Genomic DNA, 22,752 nt, shown 5'->3' with positions numbered 1-22,752 from the left:
AATGCTGGTCAATATTACGTTATTTATTTAGTCCCCAGTAGGGTGCTGTAGTCTCCACAAATACTTTCTTTTGAAATGTATCCTTTTAGGATTGAAATTTATTGGGTTGGAGTTTTTAAATAATTAACCTTCCTAGCATGTTTCACTGGAGAAGGCAATGGCAACCCACTCTGGTACTCTTGCCTGGAAAATCTCATGGACAGAGGAGCCTGGTAAGCTGCAGTCCCTGGGGTCCCTGCGAGTCAGACACAACTGAGCGGCTTCGCTTTCACTTTTCACTTTCATGCATTGGAGAAGGAAATGGCAACCCAGTCCAGTGTTCTTGCCTGGAGAATCCCAGGGACAGGGGAGCCTGGTGGGCTGCCGTCTCTGGGGTTGCACAGAGTCGAACATGACTGAAGCAACTCAGCAGCAGCAGCAGCAGCAGCAGCAGCATGTTTCACACATTTCCTTCACCATACTACACTGAATATATGAAACATTTTAACCTTCTTCTTTTCTCTTTTTTGGTTTTCTGGTCCCAACAGTTTTCTTTTTCTAAGTTTTTATTGGAGTATAGTTAATTTACAATGTTGTGTTGTTTTCAGTTGTACAGCAGAGTAAATGAGTTACATATATATATAAACATATATTCACTCTTCTTTAGATTATTTTCCCATATAGGCCATTACAGAATATTGAGTAGTATTCTCAGTAAGTCCTTATTAGTTATTTATTTTACATATAGTTGACCTTTATCTTATAATTAAGAATATTATGAACATTATTTATTGTATTTCCTTGTAATCTAACAATGCCCTTAAGGCCTGTTGAAGTGTTTAGATCTACTTGTTCCTATACTAAATGCCTCTGTTCTGTCAAGCATTTCATTTCTTGCATCTACATTTTGTATGTCTTCCTCCAGCTGTTTTCATGCAGCTGTCAGGATGTTCTTTCTGGCAGCTCTTTCCACTGACTTCCCTCCCCACTTATTTCCTACTTGGAATCTGCAGAGGGCCAGAAAAGTTAGCCAAACTGGTCATGTTAGTCTGTGTGTATTGTAACATCTACCTTGAGTGCTGAAGCCTTTTTTTTTTTTTTAATGGGGGTGCATACTTCTTCTTTCTTGATGGTAGATAAAAGACTTCTGAATAAATGAGGTATTACTGTAATTGTTATATAAACAGAGGTCAGTATTGGCTAAGTGTATTTGATACACCGATAGCAAATCTAGGTTAGTCTAGTTATTTTATCTTTTTAAAGTAGTAGCATTACATTTTTCTAAAATCTATAAGTCAACTTAACTTCCCTTCCCTACAGATAATTTGGTTAAAGTTTTAAGTTTGTTAAATATTTGAAATTTACTTATTGTGTTTTTCAAAGTTAATTTTTTGTATACGTAGTGCATCTTTCACAACATACCTTACATCTTTATTTTCTACTCATCCTTCCTTATATCCTAAATGAATCTAATTATTTTCTTTTAAAATAATTTGTAAATGTGTGAAACATTAACTCTGTAGCCCTTCCATTTGACAGTTTCACACTCTTTACATTGCTTATTTGTATTCTAAGCTGCTTGAAATCTCTTTTTTATAAATATTCCATCAGTAGCAGCTGTCTTATTCTGAGATTTGATGTTACAGGGTGTTATTTATCTGTGACATTATTATATATTTATGAATATATAGTCTAAATATATATACACATATGTATTTGATGTATATGTATACTTGATAATCAAAAATTTTATGTAGGTACTTACTTGTTCAGTTGTGTCAGATCCTTTGCCACCTCATGGATTGTAGCCCATCAGACTCCTCTGGGATTCTCCAGGCAAGAATACTGGAGTGGGTTGCCACTCCCTTCTCCAGGGGATCTTCCCTACCTGGAGATCGAACCCAGGTCTCCTGCATTGCAGGCAGATTCAGTGTAACCTGAAACTTATTACTCACTTGACAATACTTCATATGTAATTCTGTGTTCAGAATTAACCTAAGTAGTGTAATATCTCTCTTTGGGATTTTTCAGGGGCCCTCTGAAGCATCCCAAAGTTAGCTAGAAGTAAAAAGTGCTTCATTAGAATGATTTACGAAAATTTTCAACAAATATCAAAAAGATTTAGAACACTCCGTCAGATAAGATTATAGGTCATTGTGAAACAATAGCTTAACCAAAGTAACAATAAAGGATTTCAGAACAGATCATTTAAGAGATAAAGAAACTTAAATCTATTATCAAAGACAGTTCAACATCTGAAGAAAAGATGTCTTCTTCACAGAGAGAAAAGCCAAATTCAAGTTTTTGCACCTGCTTGCTTTTAGGATTCCCTGTTGGCTCAGACGGTAAAGTGTCTGCCCACAATGAGGGACACCCGGGTTCGATCCCTGGGTCAGGAAGATCCCCTGGAGAAGGAAATGGCAACCCACTCCAGTATTCTTGCCTAGAAAATCCCATGGATGAAGGAGCCTAGTGGGCTACAGTCCATGGTGTCACAGAGTCAGACATGACTGAGCAACTTCATGGAAAGATAAACTTAATTAAATTTATTTTAAACTTAGTCAGTCCTGACCATACACAGAACTCTTTTCTCAGGGTCTACTTTGCACAAACCTTCTTACCACTTTCTGTACCCATTACTTTGTTCTCCCATCCTGAAAGAGCCACCTGTGAGTCAGACCTACTTCTTTTCCCCTCCTAAAATCCAATTCCATTCCTCATACCTTTTTAACTGAAAACATACATTCTATTTTCCTTAAGCAACCAAGAACTGACATTCATATTAGCATTCTTTAGATTGGTGAGCATGAATACCAGTGATAATTTCAAAAAATATTTGCTTTCTTATAGAGAAAATCTCAAGATGGTACCAAACATTATTCATTAATAGTCCTAAATCTCTTTAGATTTTCTGTAATAGAAAATTAATGTTTACTAATAAATATTTCAAACTCTTATTTTATTTGGATATGACCTAGCTATTCAATAGACTTCTCATCACTTAGTTTACCACAACTCTTAGAAATTCAAGTTACCTCAATCTAGAGAGACTGTTTTAGACAGACATTCCTAATTATTTTTAATAGAGCTTATCTATCTAAAAGTTCATATCTTATTTGCATTTTTTAGAAGTTTCTGAACTTGAGGTACTTTCTTTGTTGACAGTCATGTAACATATAATAATATTTAACATATTAAACCTAGGCACAATGAAAATATTCTGCCTAATGTTAATGATTCCTAGATATGTCTATATTAGATCAACAAACATTAATACCAAGTATTTAATACTAAATATTCCCTAGTTCACATGAACCTGAAATACATTTAGGTTGATTTCTCTTGTGTTTAGAATTATTAGATTTAAAAGCACTTAATTTTCTTTAGGCCAGTTAGATTACAGCTCATTTACAAACTGATCTCAGCAATATTATCCAAAAACAAACACATACACTGAGACATATGTAATTACAGACAGAGATATCTTAGTTTTCTCTTTGAGATTTAAAATGTCTCTTTGCCCTCTCCCCACTTTTTTTTTAGCTTGAATCTCTAATTTGCCCAAGAGTAAGGTCTCAGGCAAACTGGGCTGTGTATTTCAAGGACATGGCAAGGGTTAACTTCAAGCTTTTCCCTAGGCAGGCCTTTTTAATAAGCTAACTATTTTTAATTGCATATGCAATAAAGAACTGGTTCTGCAGTTTCCAAGAAATAAAAAAATTCATTTTAATCAGTTTTCTCTGGAGTCTAATATGGTGATACTGTCTTTTTCTTTCTGTGGTCATGGTCTCATCAGTCAGTCAGTTAAGTCACTCAGCTGTGTCCGACTCTTTGTGACCCCATGGACTGTAGCACACCAGACTTCTCTGTCCATCACCAACTCCTGAAGCTTGCTTAAATTCATGTCCTTCAAGTTGGTGATGCCATCTAACCATCTCATCCTCTGTCGTCTCCTTCTCCTCCTGTCTTCAATCTTTCCCAGCATCAGAGTCTTTTCAAATCAGTCAGTTCTTCACATCAGGTGGCCAAAGTATTGGAGTTTCAGCTTCAGCATCAGTTCTTCCAATGAATACTCGGGACCGATTTCCTTTAGGATTGACTGGTTAGATCTCCTTGCAGTCTAAGGGACTCTCAAGATTCTTCACCAGCACCACAGTTCAAAAGCATCAATTCTTTGGCGCTCAGCTTTCTTTATAGTCCCAACTGTCACATCCATGCGAGACTACTGGAAAAACCATAGCTTTGACTAGATAGACTTTTGTTGGCAAAGTAGTGTCTCTGTTTTTTAATATGCTGTCTAGTTTGGTCATAGCTTTTCCTCCAAGGAGCAAGCGTCTTTTAATTTCATGGCTACAGTTACCATCTGCAGTGGCTTTGGAGCCCAAGAAAATAAAGTCTGTCACTGTTTCCATTGTTTCCTCATCTATTTGCCATAAAGTGGTGAGACTGTATGCCATAATCTTTGTTTAATAAATGTTGAGTTTTAAGCCAGCGTTTTCACTTTCCTCTTTCACTTTTATCAAGAGGCTGTTTAGTTCCTCTTCACTTCCTGCCATAAGGGTTGTGTTGTCTGGGTATCTGAGGTTATTGATGTTTCTTTCTCCTGGCAATCTTGATTCCAGCTTGAGCTAAAATTTAGAGAGTGCTCAAACCAGCTCTGATAACAGGGGCAGATTGACGAATAAGTGTTGTCCCAGCAGGGATTGTCCCTCTGGGAAAGTGAAGGTCTCAGTTTGATTAATTCCAGGCTATTGATTATAGGAGAAAGTCCTGGACATAATAAACTTCAGTGCATTTTCCTATCCTGTGTCAATAAAGATCTAATGTTTTAGGCCATTTTTCTTGTCATTGGATCATAGCTACAGGTTGACCAGTCATTTACAAATTTTTCCAGTGACTTCCCAGGTGGGATGTGAAAACTTAAGAGGAAATATTTCCCATATTAGCTCGAGCAGTTTGTACCAGATGTCTAGAGTGCTCAAACCAAACAAACAATACCAAACCAAACCAGAACCTCACCAGCTGGTAGTAACACTCAAAATAAAACAAAATGCAAAGAGATATCCAGAAATCAAAAGTCAAGTGACAAGAATGCCCCAAAAAAGATGGCAAAGTGATACCTGCGTATCAAAAGCCAAATGGCATAAATGCAAAACATTACTTCTCAATCCCACTAGACCTGCAACCTGGCAGAGTCAGTGCTAGCAGCCTTTTTCAGTCCTGATATTGTTTGAAGCAATTTCTTATTGGTTTTCTACAAAGAAGTTACTCTATTGTTTCTTCTTTTAGAAGCTTCTAGATACCAATCAAAGCAAGCACAGCTGGCCTTTTCTAATTGTGCACACAAAAATATCAATTTTGAAATATCAAAAGAGTCCCAACTTGGCCATTTTAGGTTGAGATCTCCTTTAGTTTAGTTTCTTCAATGAACTAGGTACTTGCAAGTATGAGCTCCATACCTATTGTACATGAATCTTGCTAGAGTGTTAGAGGCTGACTTTCTGATACCCCTTTGTTTCTATTTTTGATATTCTGTTTCCCATTTTAAGTTGAATTTGCCTGGGATAAAAATCACTAGTGAAATCGTGTAGTGGGCCAGTGTGCTGCTTGCGAGCTTAACTCCTCTAGGAGTCATCTCAGAGTTTTTCAGCTCATTTTATGTGTTTCAGATTCTGCCTCTGGCAATCTAAACCATCATGGCTGATCAAGTCGCTGAATGGCTAGTAATGTGCAACCCCTGGACAAGCAAGTATTTTAATTAATGAGTGGGTTTCCCTATGGGACCACCACATGGTATCAGGACTAGACCTCCACCACTCCCGTATATTTCTCAGTCACCTGAGAAAACCAAAAACTGGCCAGGAGGAGACATCCCTTTTCTTCAGAGTAAAGCTCTCATATATTCTCCTTTTATTCCAACAAAGTCTATAAAGGCAGTCGAATGAGGGAAATTGTCAGATCAGCTTCTTACTTAACCACTCAGCAAAGACCATTGAGTCCCCTACAATGGAGTGACCTCAGCATCTTTCAGCTGAGCTCCAGGTATTCCTCGATTTTTTTTTTCAATTGACCCCCCCCACCCCTGACCAGTACCCCAATACCTTTCCACTGGGTGGGTAATTCCCCTGGCATCTTTCAGCCAGCCTCCACCCAATGTCTTTTGACTGGGTGGGAATTTCTCAGTATCTTTCAACCAAGCCCCACTCAGTGTCTAGACCATGAATGGGTATACCCTGGATGAAAAGTTTCACTTGGGCCCTGCCCCAGTATCCTTCCAACTGGGAGGGGGGCAGGTAACCTGCTCCACCATCAAATAAAACTCAGAATCTCAAACAATATGGGAGATTTGAGAACCAGGAGAGACTTACCTAAATTTGTCTGCACTCCCCAAGGAGGCAAATGGGCACAAGGGGCCACTGCTGGCACCAGATCTCCAGTTCCTTGTGGAGTTCAGGCAAAGGAAAGTAGTCCGATCTGGGTCGCTTTGTCAGTCACCATAACTATCAACTAAAAAAGATGTACAATTTGACAGTTGCAAGGTAAGTTTTCTTTGGGACAAAATGAGGACTGCAGCTTAGGAGGCAGCAACTCAGATAGCTCTGAGACACTGCTCCAAAGAAGCAGTGGGAGGAAGGTCAATATATAAGGTTTTGGTGAAGGCAGAATTCAATACCATCAAGCACTCATTGTAACGATTTATATAATCTTTTCTGCTTTATTATCCCTTCAAGCAATTGTTAAACATTTCATAAAAAATGATTTTAGGTAATGATTTAAAACAATCATTGGTGTCTTTTTTCTTTTCTCTTTTGTTAGTATTATCATTATGAAGCACAGATTTAATCTTATAAAGAAACTGATTTTTCTTAGTGATCTTAAGTTGACATTAAAGGGTTTTTTTGTTTTGTTTTGTTTTCCATTAAATTCTATTGAGAAAATGGAGTTACTGTGGAGTATTTCATGGTTGAATTCAAAAACCAAATTGTGTGCCATGTGTCATCAAACTTAGTTCCTTACTTGGTATCATAAAGAAAATGTATTTCTGTCATTTTCTATCTTATTGACACAGTCATATATTCTTAATTGGACTATATTACATAAACGACATTTGGCCTTTATGCCTGTATGAAAGATAAGGTATGAGGCACATCAGTCGCTATGTACATAAATTATTTAGTCCTACATGAGTTGCACAGCAAAATGCTTTTGTTGACTAGCCCATGCATAAAGTTTCTATAAATACACTTGGAAAAATTTTGTCTACTTGCATAGAGTGAATGATGCTGTGTGTGATAATCTCAGAAGCTTAAGGAATTTCTTTTTTCAGCAAGCAAATTTTCAATGTAAAATTTAGATTTTTACATTTATATTTGTAATGTCAGTTTTTGGCTTAAGATCTGTCATCATTGAAAGAATCATGGCTGATTAGTATGAAGATAGATTCATAAAACCTTAGAACTAGAATAAGTCTTGTAGATGGAACTAATTCCACCCCTTCCACTTAATCAAAAAAATGCTGAGGCCAGAGAGATTAAACTGACTTGGTCAAGTGGATACAAAGAGAAGTAATACCAGACCTGCATAACCATCCTCTATTGTGTCACCCTGCTACTTTACATTAGACCTGTCACTTTTACGTGTGTACATTTTTATTGATGTGCAAATTCTGAGTAGAAATCCCACTTTTCCTGTGTTTCAAAACAACAACTTGTAAGAAGGCAGTATCTTATGTGAGAAATGGGTATTCCAAACCCAATTTTATTATTTTTTTATTTTTTTAATTAAAATTCAATTTTTTTTAGATTTTCATATAACCATTAAATTTATTATTATTATTATTATTTTTTACTTTACAATATTGTATTGGCTTTGCCATACATCAACATGAATCTGCCACGGGTGTACACGTGTTCCCCATCCTGAACCCCCCTCCCACCTCCCTCCTCATACCATCCCTCTGGGTCATCCCAGTATACCAGCCCCGAGCATCCTGTATTGTGCATCGAACCTGGACTGGAGATTCGTTTCACATATGATATTATACATGTTTCAATGCCATTCTCCCAAATCATCCTACCCTCGCCTTCTCCCACAGAGTCCAAAAGACTGTTATATACATCTGTGTTTCTTTTGCTGTCTCACATACAGGGTTATCGTTACCATCTTTCTAAATTCTGTATATATGCGTTAGTATACTGTATTGGTGTTTCTCTTTCTGGCTTACTTCACTCTGTGTAATAGGCTCCAGTTTCATCCACCTCATTAGAACTAATTCAAATGTATTCTTTTTAATGGCTGAGGAATACTCCATTGTGTATATGTACCACAGCTTTCTTATCCATTCATCTGCTGATGGACATCTAGGTGGCTTCCATGTCCTGGCTATTATAAACACTGCTGCAATAAACATTGGGGTACACATGTCTCTTTCAATTCTGGTTTCCTTAGTGTGTATGCCCAGCAGTGGGATTGCTGGGTCTTATGGCAGTTCTATTTCCAGTTTTTTAAGAAATCTCCACACGGTTCTCCATAGTGGCTGTACTAGTTTGCATTCCCACCAACAGTGTAAGAGGGTTCCCTTTTCTCCACACCCTCTGCAGCATTTATTGCTTGTAGACTTTTGGATCGCAGCCATTCTGACTGGCGTGAAATGGTACCTCATTGTGGTTTTGATTTGCATTTCTCTGATAATGAGTGATGTTGAGCATCTTTTCATGTGTTTGTTAGCCATCTGTAATGTCTTCTTTGGAGAAATGTCTATTTAGTTCTTTGGCCCATTTTATTGATTGGGTCGTTTATTTTTCTGGAATTGAGCTATAGGAGTTGCTTGTATATTTTTGAGATTAATTCTTTGTCAGTTGCTTCATTTGCTATTATTTTCGCCCATGCTGAAGGCTGACTTTTCACCTTGCTTATAGTTTCCTTCATTGTGCAGAAACTTTTCATTTTAATTAGGTCCCATTTGTTTATTTTTGCTTTTATTTCCCGTATTCTGGGAGGGGGGTCATAGAGGATCCTATTGTGATTCATGTCAGAGAGTGTTTTGCCTGTGTTCTCCTCTAGGAGTTTTATAGTTTCTGGTCTTAATTAGATCTTTAATCCATTTTGAGTTTATTTTTGCGTATGGTGTTAGAAAGTGTTCTAGTTTCACTCTTTTACAGGTGCTTGACCAGTTTTCCCAGCACCACTTGTTAAAGAGATTGTCTTTCTCCATTGTATATTCTTGCCTCCTTTGTAAAACATAAGATGTCCACAGGTGTGTGGGTTTATATCTGGGCTTTCTATTTTGTTCCATTGATCTATATTTCTGTCTTTGTGCCAGTACCATACTGTCTTGATGATTGTGGCTTTGTAGTAGAGCCTGAATTCAGGCAGGTTGATTCCTCCAGTTCCATTTTCACTATATTGATTCTTCCCATCCATGAACATGCAAACTCAATTTTAGAGTACCAAAAGTGTGTTGTTATTTCTACTCTTGTGTTGAGTAACATCTGACTTATGTGTTTCAGATGCTCTTGTTTCAATAGTGCTGGTTGTGACTTGCACTTGATTCACTGAAGTTTTTCAGTTATTACTTTTATGAATTAAATGAATTAAAGCTTATTTTACAGCTTCTTTTTTTGATTAAAGGATAGTTGGTTTATAATGTGTTCATTTCTGGGGTCGAAGAAGGCAATGGCAACCCACTCCAGTACTCTTGCCTATAAAATCCCATGGACGGAGGAGCCTGGTAGGCTGCAGTCCATGGGGTTACTAAGAGTCAGACACAACTGAGTGTCTTCACTTTCACTTTTCACTTTTATGCATTGGAGAATGAAATGGCAACCCACTCCAGGGTTCTTGCCTGGAGAATCCCGGGGACAGGGGAGCCTGGTGGGCTGCCATCTATGGGGTCGCACAGAGTCAGACACGACTGAAATGACTTAGCAGCAGCAGCATTTCTGGAGTACAACAAAATGATTTAGTTTTAAATTTGTGTGTACACACACACACACACACACACACATAAACACATATATACACATTTGTCAGATTCTTTTCCCTTATAGGTTATTGCAAACTATTAAATATAGTTAACTATGCTATACAGGAAGACCTTGTCATTTATCTGTCTTATAATTCATAGTGTGTTATCTGTTAATTCTAAGTTCCTAATTCATCCCTCCCCCACCTTTCCCCTTTGGTTTGTTTAAGTTTGTTTTCCGTGTTTGTGAGTCTGTTTCTGTTTTGTAAATGAGTTGCTTTTGTCATTATTAATTCCTCTATTAAATGATATCATATGGTATTTGTATTTTTCTGACTACTTCACTTAGAATGATGATCTCCAAGAACATCCATGTTGTTGCCAATGGCATGGTTTCATTCTTTTTCATGGCCAAGTAATATTGCATGGTGTATATATACCACAGCTTCTTTATCCATTCATCTGCTGATTAAAATTTAGGTTGCTTCCATGTCCTAGCTATTATAAATAGTGCTGTAGTGTACATTGTGATGCATGTATCTTTTCTCCAGGTACATGCCCAGGCGTGAGATTCCTGGATCATATGTGTGGTATAGCTCTGTGTTAGTTTTTTAATGAACCTCCATACTGTTCTCCATAGTGGCTATACCAATGTACATTACCACCAACACTGTAGAATTCTCTCCAGAATTTGCTGTTTGTAGATTTTTTTGATGACAGCCATTCTGACCAGTGTGGCATGGTATCTCATTGTAGCTTTGAATTGCATTTCTCTCATAATTAGTGACATTGAGCATCTTTTCATGTACAGTTTGGCCATCTATATACCTTCTTTGGAGAAATGTCTGTTTATATATTCCATCAATTTTTGATTGGGTGTTTTGTTTGCTTCTTTTGTTATTTAGCTGCATGTGTTGTTTGTATATTTTAGAGGTTAATCCCTCATCAATTGCTTTATTTGGAAATATTTTCTCCCATTCTGATGATTGTCTTTTTATCTTGTTTCTGGTTTTCTTTGCTGTGCAAAAGCTTTTAAGTTTAATTAGGTCCAATTTGTTTGTTTTTGTGTTATGTTCATTACTCTGAAAGGTGAATCATAAAAGATCTTCTGCAATTTATGTCAGAGAGTGCCTATGTTTTCCTTTAAGAGTTGTATATATGTATCATTACATTTAGGTCTTTAACCTATTTTGAGTTTGTTTTTGTGTATAATGTTAGAGAATGTTCCTATTTCATTCTTTTACATGTAGCTATTCAGTTTTTCCAGCACTACTTCTTAAAAAGACTGTCTTTTCTCCATTGTATATTCTTATTTTCTTTGTCATGGATTCGTTGGCCATAGGTGTATGACTTTATCTCTGGGCTTTCTATGCTGTTCCATTGATCTATATTTCTGTTTTTGTGACAGTGCCATACTGTTTTGTTGACTGTAGCTTTGCAATATAGTCTGAAGTCAGGGAGTCGGATTCCTCCCACTTCATTTTTCTTTCTCAAGATTGCATTAGCTATTCAGAGTCATTTGTGTTTCCTTACAAAATTTAACTTGTTTTTGTTGTAGACATGCAAAAAATGCCATTGGTAGTTTAATAGGGATTGCATTGAATCTGTAGATTGCTTGTGGTGGTATAGTAATTTTCACAATATTAATTCTCCAGTCCAGAACATAGTATATCTTTCCATCTGTTTGTGTCATTTGTTTATTTCTTTCATCAGGTTCTTATCGTTTTTGGAGTACAGTTCTTTTGTCTCCTTGTTGCTACTGCTGCTAAGTTGCTTCAGTTGTGTCCGACTCTGTGCGACCCCATAGACCCCATAGGCTCCCCCGTCCCTGGGATTCTCCAGGCAAGAACACTGGAGAGGGTTGCCATTTCCTTCTCCAATGCATAAAAGTGAAAGTGAAGTCACTTAGTCATGTCCGACTCTGTGCGACCCCATGGACTGCAGCCTACCAGGGTCCTCTGCCCATGGGATTTTCCAGGCAAGAGTACTGGAGTGGGTTGCCATTGCCTTCTCCGTTTGTCTCCTTAGGTAGGTTTAATCATAGATATTTTATTTTGATGCAGTGATTAATGGGATTGTTTTCTTAATTTCTCTTCCTGATCATTCATTGTTAGTGTATAAGAATGCAGGAGATTTCTGTGTATTAATTTTGTATCCTGCAACTTTACAAAATTTGTTGAGGAGCTCTCATATTCTGGTAGCATCTTTAAGGTCTTCTATGTATAGTATTATGTCATGGGAAAATAGTGACAGTTTTATTTCTTTTTATATTTGAAATCCTTTTATTTATTTTTCTTCTCTGTTTACTATGGCTAGTACTTCCAAAAATACATTGAATAAATTGATGAGTGTTGACATCCTTGCCTTGTTCCTGATCTTAGAGGAAATGCTTTCATCTTTTCACCATTGAGTATGATATCACCTATAGGTTTGTCATGCTGATGCTGCTGCTAAGTTCCTTCAGTCGTGTCCCACTCTGTGTTACCCCATAGATGGCAGCCACCAGCCTCCTCCATCCCTGGGATTCTCCAGACAAGAATACTGGAGTAGGTTGCCATTTCCTTCTCCAAGGTTTGTCTTATATCATGCTTATTATGTTGAGGTAGGTTCCCTCTATGCCAACTTTATGGAGAGTTTGTCACAAATGAGTATTGAATTTTGTCAGAAGCTTTTTCTGAATCTATTGAGATGATCATATGATTTTTATTCTTCAATTTGTTAATGTGGTGTATCACATTGATTTGCATATATTGAAGAATCCTTTAATCCCTGAGATAAAGCCCACTTCATCATGGTGTATGATCCTTTTAATATGTTGTTGGATTTGATCTGCTAGTATTCTTTGAGAATTTTATATCTGTGTTCATCAGTGATATTGGCCTGTAATTTTCTTTGTTTCTGATATCTTTGTCTGATTTTGTTGTCAGAGTGATGGTGGCCTTGTAGAATGAGCTTGGGAGTTTTCCTTCCTCAGAAAATTTTTGAAAGAGTTTTAGAAGGATAAAAGTTAAATTTTCTCTAAATATCTCATAGAAATCACCTGTGAAGCCATCTGGTCCTGAATTTTTGTTTGTTGGGAGTTTTTAAATCACAGTTTCAATTTCAGTACTTGTTAGTCTGTTCATATTTTCTGTTTCTTCTTGGTTCAGTCTTGGAAGATTGTACCTTTCTAAGAATTCGTCAGTGTTTTCTAGGTTATCCATTTTATTGACATAAAGTTGCTTGAAGTAGTCTCTTATGATCCTTTGTATTTCTATGGTGTCTTTTGTAACTTCTCCATTTTTATTTCTAGTTTTATAGATTTCAGCCCTTTCCCTTTTTTCTTGAGGAGTCAGGTTAGAGGTTCATCATTTAAAAAAAAATATTTTCAAAGAACCAGCTTTTACTTTTCATTGATCTTTTCTGTTATTTTCTTTGTCTCTGTTTCATTTATTTCTGCTCTGATCATTATGATTTCTCTCCTTCTACTAATTTTGGATTTTTCTGGTTGCTTTAGGTATAAGGTTAGGTTGTTTGAGGTTTTTTTGTTTGTTTGTTTCCTGAGGTTGTATTGTATTGCTGTAAATTTTACTCTTAGAACTGCTTTTGCTGCATCCCATAGGTTTTGGGTTATTGTGTTTTCATTGTCATTTGTCTCTAGGTATTTTTTATTTCCTCTTTGATTTATTCAGTGATCCATTGGTTGTTTAGTCTCCACATGTGTGTTTTTTACAGTTTATGATTTCCTGTAATTTGTTTCTAATCTCAATGTTGTGGTCAGAATCCTGATACAATCTCAGTTTTCTTAGATTACTGCAGCTTGATTTGTGGCCTAATGTGTGATACATTCTGGAGAAGTTCTATGTGCACTTGAGAAGTGTACTCTCTGTTTGTATATGAAATGATGTAAAAATATCAATTAAGTCCATCTGATGTAATGTGTCATTTAAAGCTAGTGTTTCGTTATTGGTTTTCTGTCTGGGTTATCTGTCCATTGGTATAAATGGGTCATTAAAAAGTCATCCACTATTGTGTTACTGTCGATTTTCCCTTTTATGATTATTAATATTTAGCTTATATATCAAGGTGATCCTCAATTTCTCTGAGTAGTAATATTGAGAATTTTTTCATGTGCCTGTTGACCATTTGTATGTCTTTGGAGAAATGTTTATTTAGGTCTGCCCATTTTTGATTGTTTGTTTTTTTTTTATATTGAGCTGTTTGAGCTTTTCATATATTTTGGAAATTAAGCCCTTATTGGTCTCATCATTTCAAATATTTTCTCCCATTCCATAGGTTGTCTTTTCAATTTGCTTGTCATTTTCTTTGCTGTGAAAAATTTTATGTTTTATTAGGATATTTTGCAGTTTCTTTAATTCCAATACAAAGGTAAATATATTGCCAAGAGAGGAATTTGTGACAGAGAACACATTTTATCATCTTTTATGCCATTAAGCCTTTATTCCTATGCTGAGCTGTGCTCAGTCATGTCCTACTCTTCTGCAACCCCATGGACTGTAGCTGGCCAGGCTCCTCTGTCCATGGGATTTTCCAGGCAAGAATACTAGAGTAGATTGATGTTGCCTTCTCCAAAGGATATTCCCGGCCCAGAGATCAAACCCAAGTCTCTTGTGTCTCCTGCAGTGGCAGGTGGATTCTTCACCACTGAGCCACTTGGCCAATGAAAGTAAAAAGGAACTTAGTTTATAAAAGGTAGATTCAGGATTTAAACCAATTTTCAAGTCAATTATAATCTCACATGATGCCAGTGGACAACATTTCCAGTCCTATTGCATCTTCCAAAATCTTAAGTTATATTTGTTAATTGGTACTAATGAATGTAATACTTTTAGGAAAACAGTTGGCCCACTGATCTAATTTGTGATCATTTTTAGCATTTATTCAGCAAGTTAGTTTGACGGAAAGAAATTAGAATTGGTCACAGAATAGGAAGGAGCATTTTACATAGAGATTCAAATTTTAATAGAAATATGACATGTTCTGGGTATGGTTTTGTGATTACTTTAACCCTTTAAGGTCTTGAAGCCTTTTTGTTCATGTACCCCTCAAACACTTAGCAGTTGGCTTATATAATTTTTCATCATAAGATTCAAATAATTACCAAGAATGTAGTTTCTAACAGTACAAATGTTGATGTGGCGTAATAAAACAGTAACATCACCCCTTTAAATATATTCAATGGAATTTAAGTATCAGAAATATTTGATCGCCGCTATCACCCATTTCAAATAATTAATGGAAATAGATTCTTTAAAAATTTCTTAAGACAGTAAGCTTCTCAGTATTAAAAAAAAACTATCTTCTAGATTTAGTAATTCAAATTATTATTTGTGTAAAATTAATCAAACTATCAAATACATTACAGTTTTGATAAATGATTAAACACAAATTAAATTTCTTGAAATGCATTGCTTAATAAAGTGGAAGGAGAGGAAGTTGAGCATCTAGACAATGACTTGCTTAGAGTTATTTTTGCTGTTGTTCAGTCACTCAGTTGTGTCCAGTTCTTTGCGACCCCATAGACTGCAGCACAACAAGCTTACCTGTCCTTCACCATCGCCTGGAGTTTACTCAAAGTCATGTCCATTGAGTCGGTGATGCCATCCAACCATCTCGTCCTCTGTCATCCCCTTCTCCTCCTGTCTTCAATCTTTCCCAGCATCAGGATCTTTTCCAATGAGTCAGCTCTTTGTATCAGGTAGCCAAAGTATTGGGGCTTCAGCATCAGTCCTTCCAATGAATATTAAGGGTTGATTTTAGGATTGACTAGTTTGATCTCCTTGCAGTCCAAGGGACTCTCAAGAGTCTTCTCCAGAACCATGGGAGTTATTTTACCTTGTGAAAAGTCCTCTTGTATCTTTATACACATACCAGTTTAAAGATTGCTCCTTAAGTGACTTGCAGCACCTTCTACAAGAGATTATTACATTTACTCAACATCATTTAGTGACTAAGAGTGGGCATTCCAGAGGCAGACCGTGTGGGCTTAAATTTCAGCTCTAAGCCTCAGCTGTTCCTTTTACTAATTGCATGACTTTGGGAGATCTGCTTAACTCCACTGTTAACTCTTACCTGTAAAATGAAAATAGTGATTGGCTGTTGCATGGGTAAAATGAAATAATGCATCAGACATGCTTAGGGTAGTGTCTGACATATGAAAGTTTGCTGTACAGTAAATTCTAGATAATCTTGTCAATTCTTTTGAGAATTTAATATAAGTATCTTAAAGTGTCTGTGAGCATTTCTCAGGCAGATTTAAATAATTTAAGGATTATCCACTAATACTTTCCTTACTTCTACCCTGGTCAGTCAAATAATTTTCCACATTTTGTACAAGAAGCTAGTAAAGTTTTCCTATGCATGTGTATGCATACATATATTTGTATGCACACATATGTCTTCTTAAGACTGTGAATACTTAATGTCTACTCATGGCAGGGAAGCAAATGTCTACTCATGGCAGGGAAGCAAATTATCTTTACCCACAAATATTTGTTAAACACCCGTTGAAAAGTAAAAGTTATATTTAACAAAGAAGAGGAAAACTGACTCTAAAACTTGCCCTTGCTAAAGACTTATGAGATGTATGAAGATTAATAAGCCAATTTTGAAAGTAATTTGAATTAAAAACAAAAACAAAAACACAACCTCTCTGATTTGAAAAGAAGCAGTAAATTCAAAGTGACCTAAACAAGAAAGTAATATAGATAACAGGGAAAGCAGGTAACAGGAAAAGCAGGTAACAAGGAGCAGGACGAAAAAGAAACAGTTGTTCATACCTTAAAATTGTAAATCAATTATTAATAATAATGTAGAATCTAAGCATAATCAAGGTATATATATTAGCATTCAAGTTATGGGTATCTTTAGTTTTTTCTTCTAAGAATTGTAATAAAACTTGTTAAGTACAAAATGCTAATCTGACTTTATTACTAGAAAATTTTGATATCATTGCATGAACTGAACTCTCTTACATTGTTAGGAAACATAAGGATATAGTTACTTGTATTTCTTTTATATATCCTGATTTATAGAACTAGTATTTTACTATTAAGATTTTTTTAATATACTTTTTTATTTATATTCACATTCACCTGCTTTTTCTCTAGTACACATTAATTGAACAGGAAAGAATTGGAAAATTGAGAACTTTGATATCAATGTTAGTATTTTGTGAGATTGAGATGAGAGACAGGACAATTTCTGTCGAGTGTTACATCAGAGATTTCTGCCTTTATAGTTATATACTCTGTTTAATTCAGAATCTAGGGACTTTAAACTTCCCACCAAAGTTATATAACAGTTGAATATCTTTATTTCATTAGGAAATAAAATATTTCATTATTTTCATTAGGAATAATTTTGTTGTGAAGGTTGTTTACCTTTTGAAGTAATTAGTACCATATATCCTTCAATATCCCAGAACCAATGGGAATCATTATTACATTCATATAAAAATATTGCTTAAATAGGATGGGTATTTTATTGGCCATACATAAGACAGGAACTTCCTTAGAATATCACTTAAGTTGGTAAACCTGGAAAAAATACTACAAAATTTGATTTTAACTCACATGGTTATTAAAAGTCCCTCTATGCTTAGATATATTTAAAGAGAATTCAGTTCTGATGTTACATTTCTGTTGTAAACTTTGAACTATCTTCCTGAGGTTTAAAAATGTCTACTAGCCTAAAATAAACTTTTAGCAAAGAAGCACATGTACTTCTCTACTGGGGTTTTAGGAGCAGGAATATCTCAGTTCTTATACTTTTCTCTAATATGTATTTTTTTCTTCCATAATTCTGTTCTGCCCTAAGCCCTTTACAGAACCACAAAAATTACTCCCATTTAGGGATCCTCTTAGTTCTTCCTTTCAATACATAGACCCTTTTGTCCTTCTTTTACCCTATGTATTAATATGTAGGCCTTTAGGAATTCTAAGTTCCTTAGACTGCAGTATTTCACTTCCATGAAGGGCCTTTTTGTACATGATATTCTCACCCAAACATTCTTTGAAGTCCAGGCCTCATGAATCTGTAAATGCAAAACAAAATGATTTGGAAATCCTGAAAATATTACAGACTGTTTTGACTTGTACCATGTTATAGACTTTTAAGTATATGTATGATTTAAACTAAGCTAACAGTATTCCCCAAAAGCTTTCTTAGAAAACCCTATAATGAATAGATGATTTGTTTTTAACCTACCAGTAAAGTTTGCATAAATGGTCTTTTCAGTCTGAAGAATATGAAGTGTAGTCTCTAAAGTAAATGGATAGTCCACTTTTAGTCTTTTTCTTTATACAATATTTTGCTTAGCAATCCTTTATCCACCTTCTTTGGGAATGTTTTAAGAATAGCTTAAGCTCTTTCTATGAATACATGGTTTCCTAAGCTTTTTTCTGTGCTGATTTGACAAAACCATCCACTGGTACTTCTTGAGTCTCAATGTGTTCCCTCTTAATTAACATGTATTTTTGCTATACAGTTAACACACATAGCCTATTGCTTTGGTTTTTACATGCCACCATCACTAGATTATAAACTTCTTAAAGGCAGGGGCCATGACTTACTTGACTCTCTTCCCCCATGGCACCAGCTTAGTGCCTTGAATATTAGTACACAGTGAAATTTGTGATATGCAGGAACTCAAAATGTTTTTTTTGTTTTAAAACAGATTTGGTTCATTTGACTTGTACATCTTCTAAAACAGCAAGAGAAGATTTAGAACCAGTTGTGCAGAAATTGTTTACTCCATATACGGAAACAGAGATAGGTAAGAACCATAATCAGTGATTTATGATGTAAAGGTAATTTGACCACTTTTCTTAGAGATGTCTTGAAGGTTTCTGTAGCCTGAACTAGAATCTGTTATATTCAGCACCAGTACTTACATGTTTTCCTAGGATGATTAAGCGATTAAGCACATTCTCTTCCTAAAAATGGGGTAGTGTCTGTAAGGATACAGGAAAATATACATCTGACACACAATGTATATATTAAGTGCAAAACTATACATTTATATGTGTATATACTTGCATAGAAAAAGACTATCAGGAAATCTGTCAATCTTGGTGAAATTATAGGTAATATTTTTTTAAATTTTCTTCATTTAATAGATGTTGTACAACAAGCATATATTCCTTTATCAGAAAAGGTTTTCTTCATTTATTAAGGAAAAAAAACTTGGTTCGACTGAGAGATTACACTATTAATTGGCAAATTCAGGAATCCTTCCTGACCAATAATTGTCTTTTAATGCATAGTATGTTAGTGATGTGATATTTAGCTTTCAAGATATATATATATATATCACTTTGCTACTTACTCATGGTGGAAAAATGCTTTTCAGCCATAAATTGCATAACTTTTATCCCCACATCATAGGGTAGTTCTTATAGGTATGAATGGAGCAAATTGTAGTGAATGTTGTGTATAATTGATCAAAACATAGCCTAATGGATCTTATTCATTTATATGAAGTGATGGTGATTTTCATTATAGGATTAGCATGTCTGATTGAATTCTGGCCAGTTTCCTCATTGATTCATATGTCTTCATTTTCTTTGAATGCTATGTTTGTTCAGGCAACAATTTATTTACTCCCTACTTATTGTGTTTCCTTTTAGTTCATCTCCTGTGTGTCTTGCTTGTTTTCTTTGCAGAGACAGTGCATAAAGGGGCATTTACATTAATTTCATTTTGAGCTGCCTGAATCAAATCCTGCAACCTGAAAATTTAGTTCACTTTAGTTTAGAATTTAATTTGTTCCATATGGTTAGCAGTTCTAATGTAACATTCTTTAAGCATATCTTAATACAGTATTTACGTAAATGGTCTAATTTCTACATAATTATTGTACTGAACTGTCTTTTTTTTAAGGTGTCTAAATAAGCTTGTTAATTTAAGACACTAGCTAGTTGTGCATCAGAGTGCTTGAATTTAGGAGCTTACAGCATTATTTATGAAGGAAAATATATAAATATGAAGTACCTCATGTTGAATGATATTGTACTTGTATTTTTAACAGTACAGATCTGGTTAGACACATGAATGTGTATAATCATGTTAAATGCAAATAAAATAAAACCGGTTCATAAAAAAAATCTCATATAATATGTTAAAAATTTGATTGCAGAGTTATGGTACACAACAATATTCTTAACTGTAGTATGAAATCAGTTTTATCTTTGGCTTTAGTTACCTTGCTTATAAAAACTCTGAATTCCTTCTTTTTTCTGAAGTTTTTCATAATTTTTTTGTAATTTCATTGTGTGGTAGTCTCAAATAATACAGTAAATTTTAGTCTTGTATCATTGCTCTTCATTTTTTAAATGCATATAATTTTCTTTTTTAAAAGTCAAAATGGGGAAATTACATATCCATTCCTTAGCATCTTCTAGCCATTTTAGATTTTTAAGCATTAATCTTAATGGTTAATGTGATCCCATTTTGAAATGATGTATTGTTCAGAACATGAGTGAAATTCTTTAGTAAGAACTATGTGCTCAGAGGGGTCATCAGGTGCACTGAGGCACTGAAAAGCTAGTTTTCACTGACACATAGGCCTTTTTATCATCAGGATGAGGTAGTGGTCATATTTTAATTAAAATGTCAGAACAAATACTGTTGGAGTTATTGAAAATGAATCACCAGATAAAGTGAGCACTGGGCCATGGCAGGTCAAAGAGGCAAAGTCACCTGGAGAAGAGAACTCAATTCATTTTCCTGCCTAAATGAGGAAGAAGGAACTTTATGAGCAATATGAACTTTTAATACATTAAAGCACATTCTCCTCTATAGCAAAAGCCCCTGTTTTCACGGATTGGTGGCTTGTACTGTTAATGTTCTAATTATCTAACAGTGATATGAAACCTTATGCTTTAGAGCTTTATAAATATTTTCTCTTAAAGTTCATGCCAGAAGAATAACATTATTTAAGCTTATTTTCTTTTTATTTGAATTCTATGTTCTGTGTAGTGCTGTGCTTCATAAGCTTCCATGAAAGTCAGCCTAGTCACTTTAATGAAGTTTATTTATTGTAAAAGGTAATCTTCTCTTCTCAAACACAGTACTACTTTTCCTTTGTATCTGAGAAATTCAGTGTCCTTGCCTTCTGTTTTCTCCCCTTCCTTGTTCATGTTTAAGGTATCAGCTGGAGCTCTTATCATATGCTATGCCTTAAAGAAGCAGTTGTACTAATACTTCCAAGAGCCCTACTTCCCAGGCCCTTTTAAGAACATCAGAAATCTCTAAATTCTTCCCTGTTTCACAATGCAAGGACATTTCAGATGTTTTATGCCTAATAAACCTGATTTTATGGGTGAGAAAATGAGGTGATTGCTCACCATTCATAGGTGCGTTAATTCTTCAAAAATCCATGCATGCATGCATGCTCAGTCACTCAGTCATTTCTGACTCTTCGTGACCACATGGACTATAGCCTGCCTGGCTTCTCTGTCCATGGAAGTTTCCAGGAAAGAATACTGGAATGGGTTGGCGTTTCCTTCTCCAGAGGATCTTCCCAACCCAGGGATCAAACCCTATCTTCTGCATCTCCTGCATTGGCAGGCAGATTCTTTACCACTAGCACCACTTGGGAAGTCCCTAGATTCCATAATATCCTTCTAAGCACTGGTAGACTTTTCCTAAGTATTACTTATTTTACTCAGGAATTTATGATTTTTCCATACAAACTGAAGCAGGAATTTCATTAGTACAGTAGCTTCAGATGTGTGCAATGTAGTATCATGACTTGTACCATCTTCTTTCTCTTTTTCCTTCCATTGGGCACAACACGTGAAGTTACCTCATTCCATCTCATTCCGTTCCTATGTCAAAAAGTAGCACTGCCTAAAAACAGGAATTCCCCTTATAGATGTCATTTTGAAAAAGGTGGCTGATGAGGGTATTCAGAATTGCTGGACTGAGAAGTCAAATGCCTTATCTTAATTCCTTTTTGTATTTGCTGTGTTCAGTCTAGGTGGTATCTGTAGTAGTTTCCTACTCTCTTGGTCTCATGTTAGCTATGTTGCTAAAGTAGTTCACTCTCTCCCTAGACATGACATGCAACTGTAGACTATTTGTTGCTTTTATTTGGTGCACCATTGTTGATTTTCTTTGGGCTACTTTGTTCTGTACTTGCCTCAGTTTAATTTGTGCAAGATTTTATTCTAAATTACCTATTCCTTGTTTAGTCTTTGCACAATCTAATTGAATGAAATGAGCTTTTGCAGAAAACCAGTTCTATTTCTGGCCAAGTGATATATTCCTATCCAAACCTTGGCAGCTTTAATATTTTTTGACAATTGTGCACTGCAAAACTGCATGTTATTTTTCCAGCTCTCTACCTTCAAGCTGGCCTCAAAGAAAGATGAAGCAATTATATGTTTCTTTCAGGCTTTTAGGGTCAAAGCCTGATAACTCCCTTGTATCTAGACCATTTATCTTCAGCCTATGTTAACTTTTCATTTTCTTGGTTTCCTTTCAAAGCTTCAACCTCTATGAAATTTCTTTCTTAAATTAATAGGATTATTCATTTTCCCCAACTTGTATTGAGTGAAGGCCCTCCTCTAAGCTGGAACTTTCATAAAATATAAGATAAGCTCTCTTCAGTTCAGATCAGTCGCTCAGTTGTGTCCAACTCTTTGCGACCCCATGAATTGCAACACGCCAGGCCTCCCTGTCCATCACCATCTCCCGGAGTTCACTCAGATTCACGTCCATCGAGTCAGTGATGCCATCCAGCCATCTCATCCTCTGTCGTCCCCTTCCCCTCCTGCCCACAATCCCTCCCAGCATCACAGTCT

At 35.7% G+C, this 22,752-nt stretch overlaps 1 protein-coding gene across 1 annotated transcript in view; it reads left to right on the top strand.

The window, feature by feature from the left end:
- The window catches only part of CHM (CHM Rab escort protein), a 245,947-nt gene that overhangs the window by 201,488 nt on the left and 21,707 nt on the right, over positions 1-22,752 (top strand). Inside the window, exon 13 of the mRNA XM_070290384.1 lies at positions 18,621-18,719. Coding sequence (XP_070146485.1) covers positions 18,621-18,719 — 99 coding nt within the window. The remainder of the gene's footprint in view (positions 1-18,620; positions 18,720-22,752) is intronic.

This window comes from Ovis canadensis, chromosome X, assembly GCF_042477335.2.
Source record: "Ovis canadensis isolate MfBH-ARS-UI-01 breed Bighorn chromosome X, ARS-UI_OviCan_v2, whole genome shotgun sequence".
Classification (NCBI taxonomy): Eukaryota; Metazoa; Chordata; class Mammalia; order Artiodactyla; family Bovidae; genus Ovis; species Ovis canadensis.
Note: the sequence above shows the minus strand (reverse complement) of the source record. Positions and strands in the feature narration are given on the sequence as shown.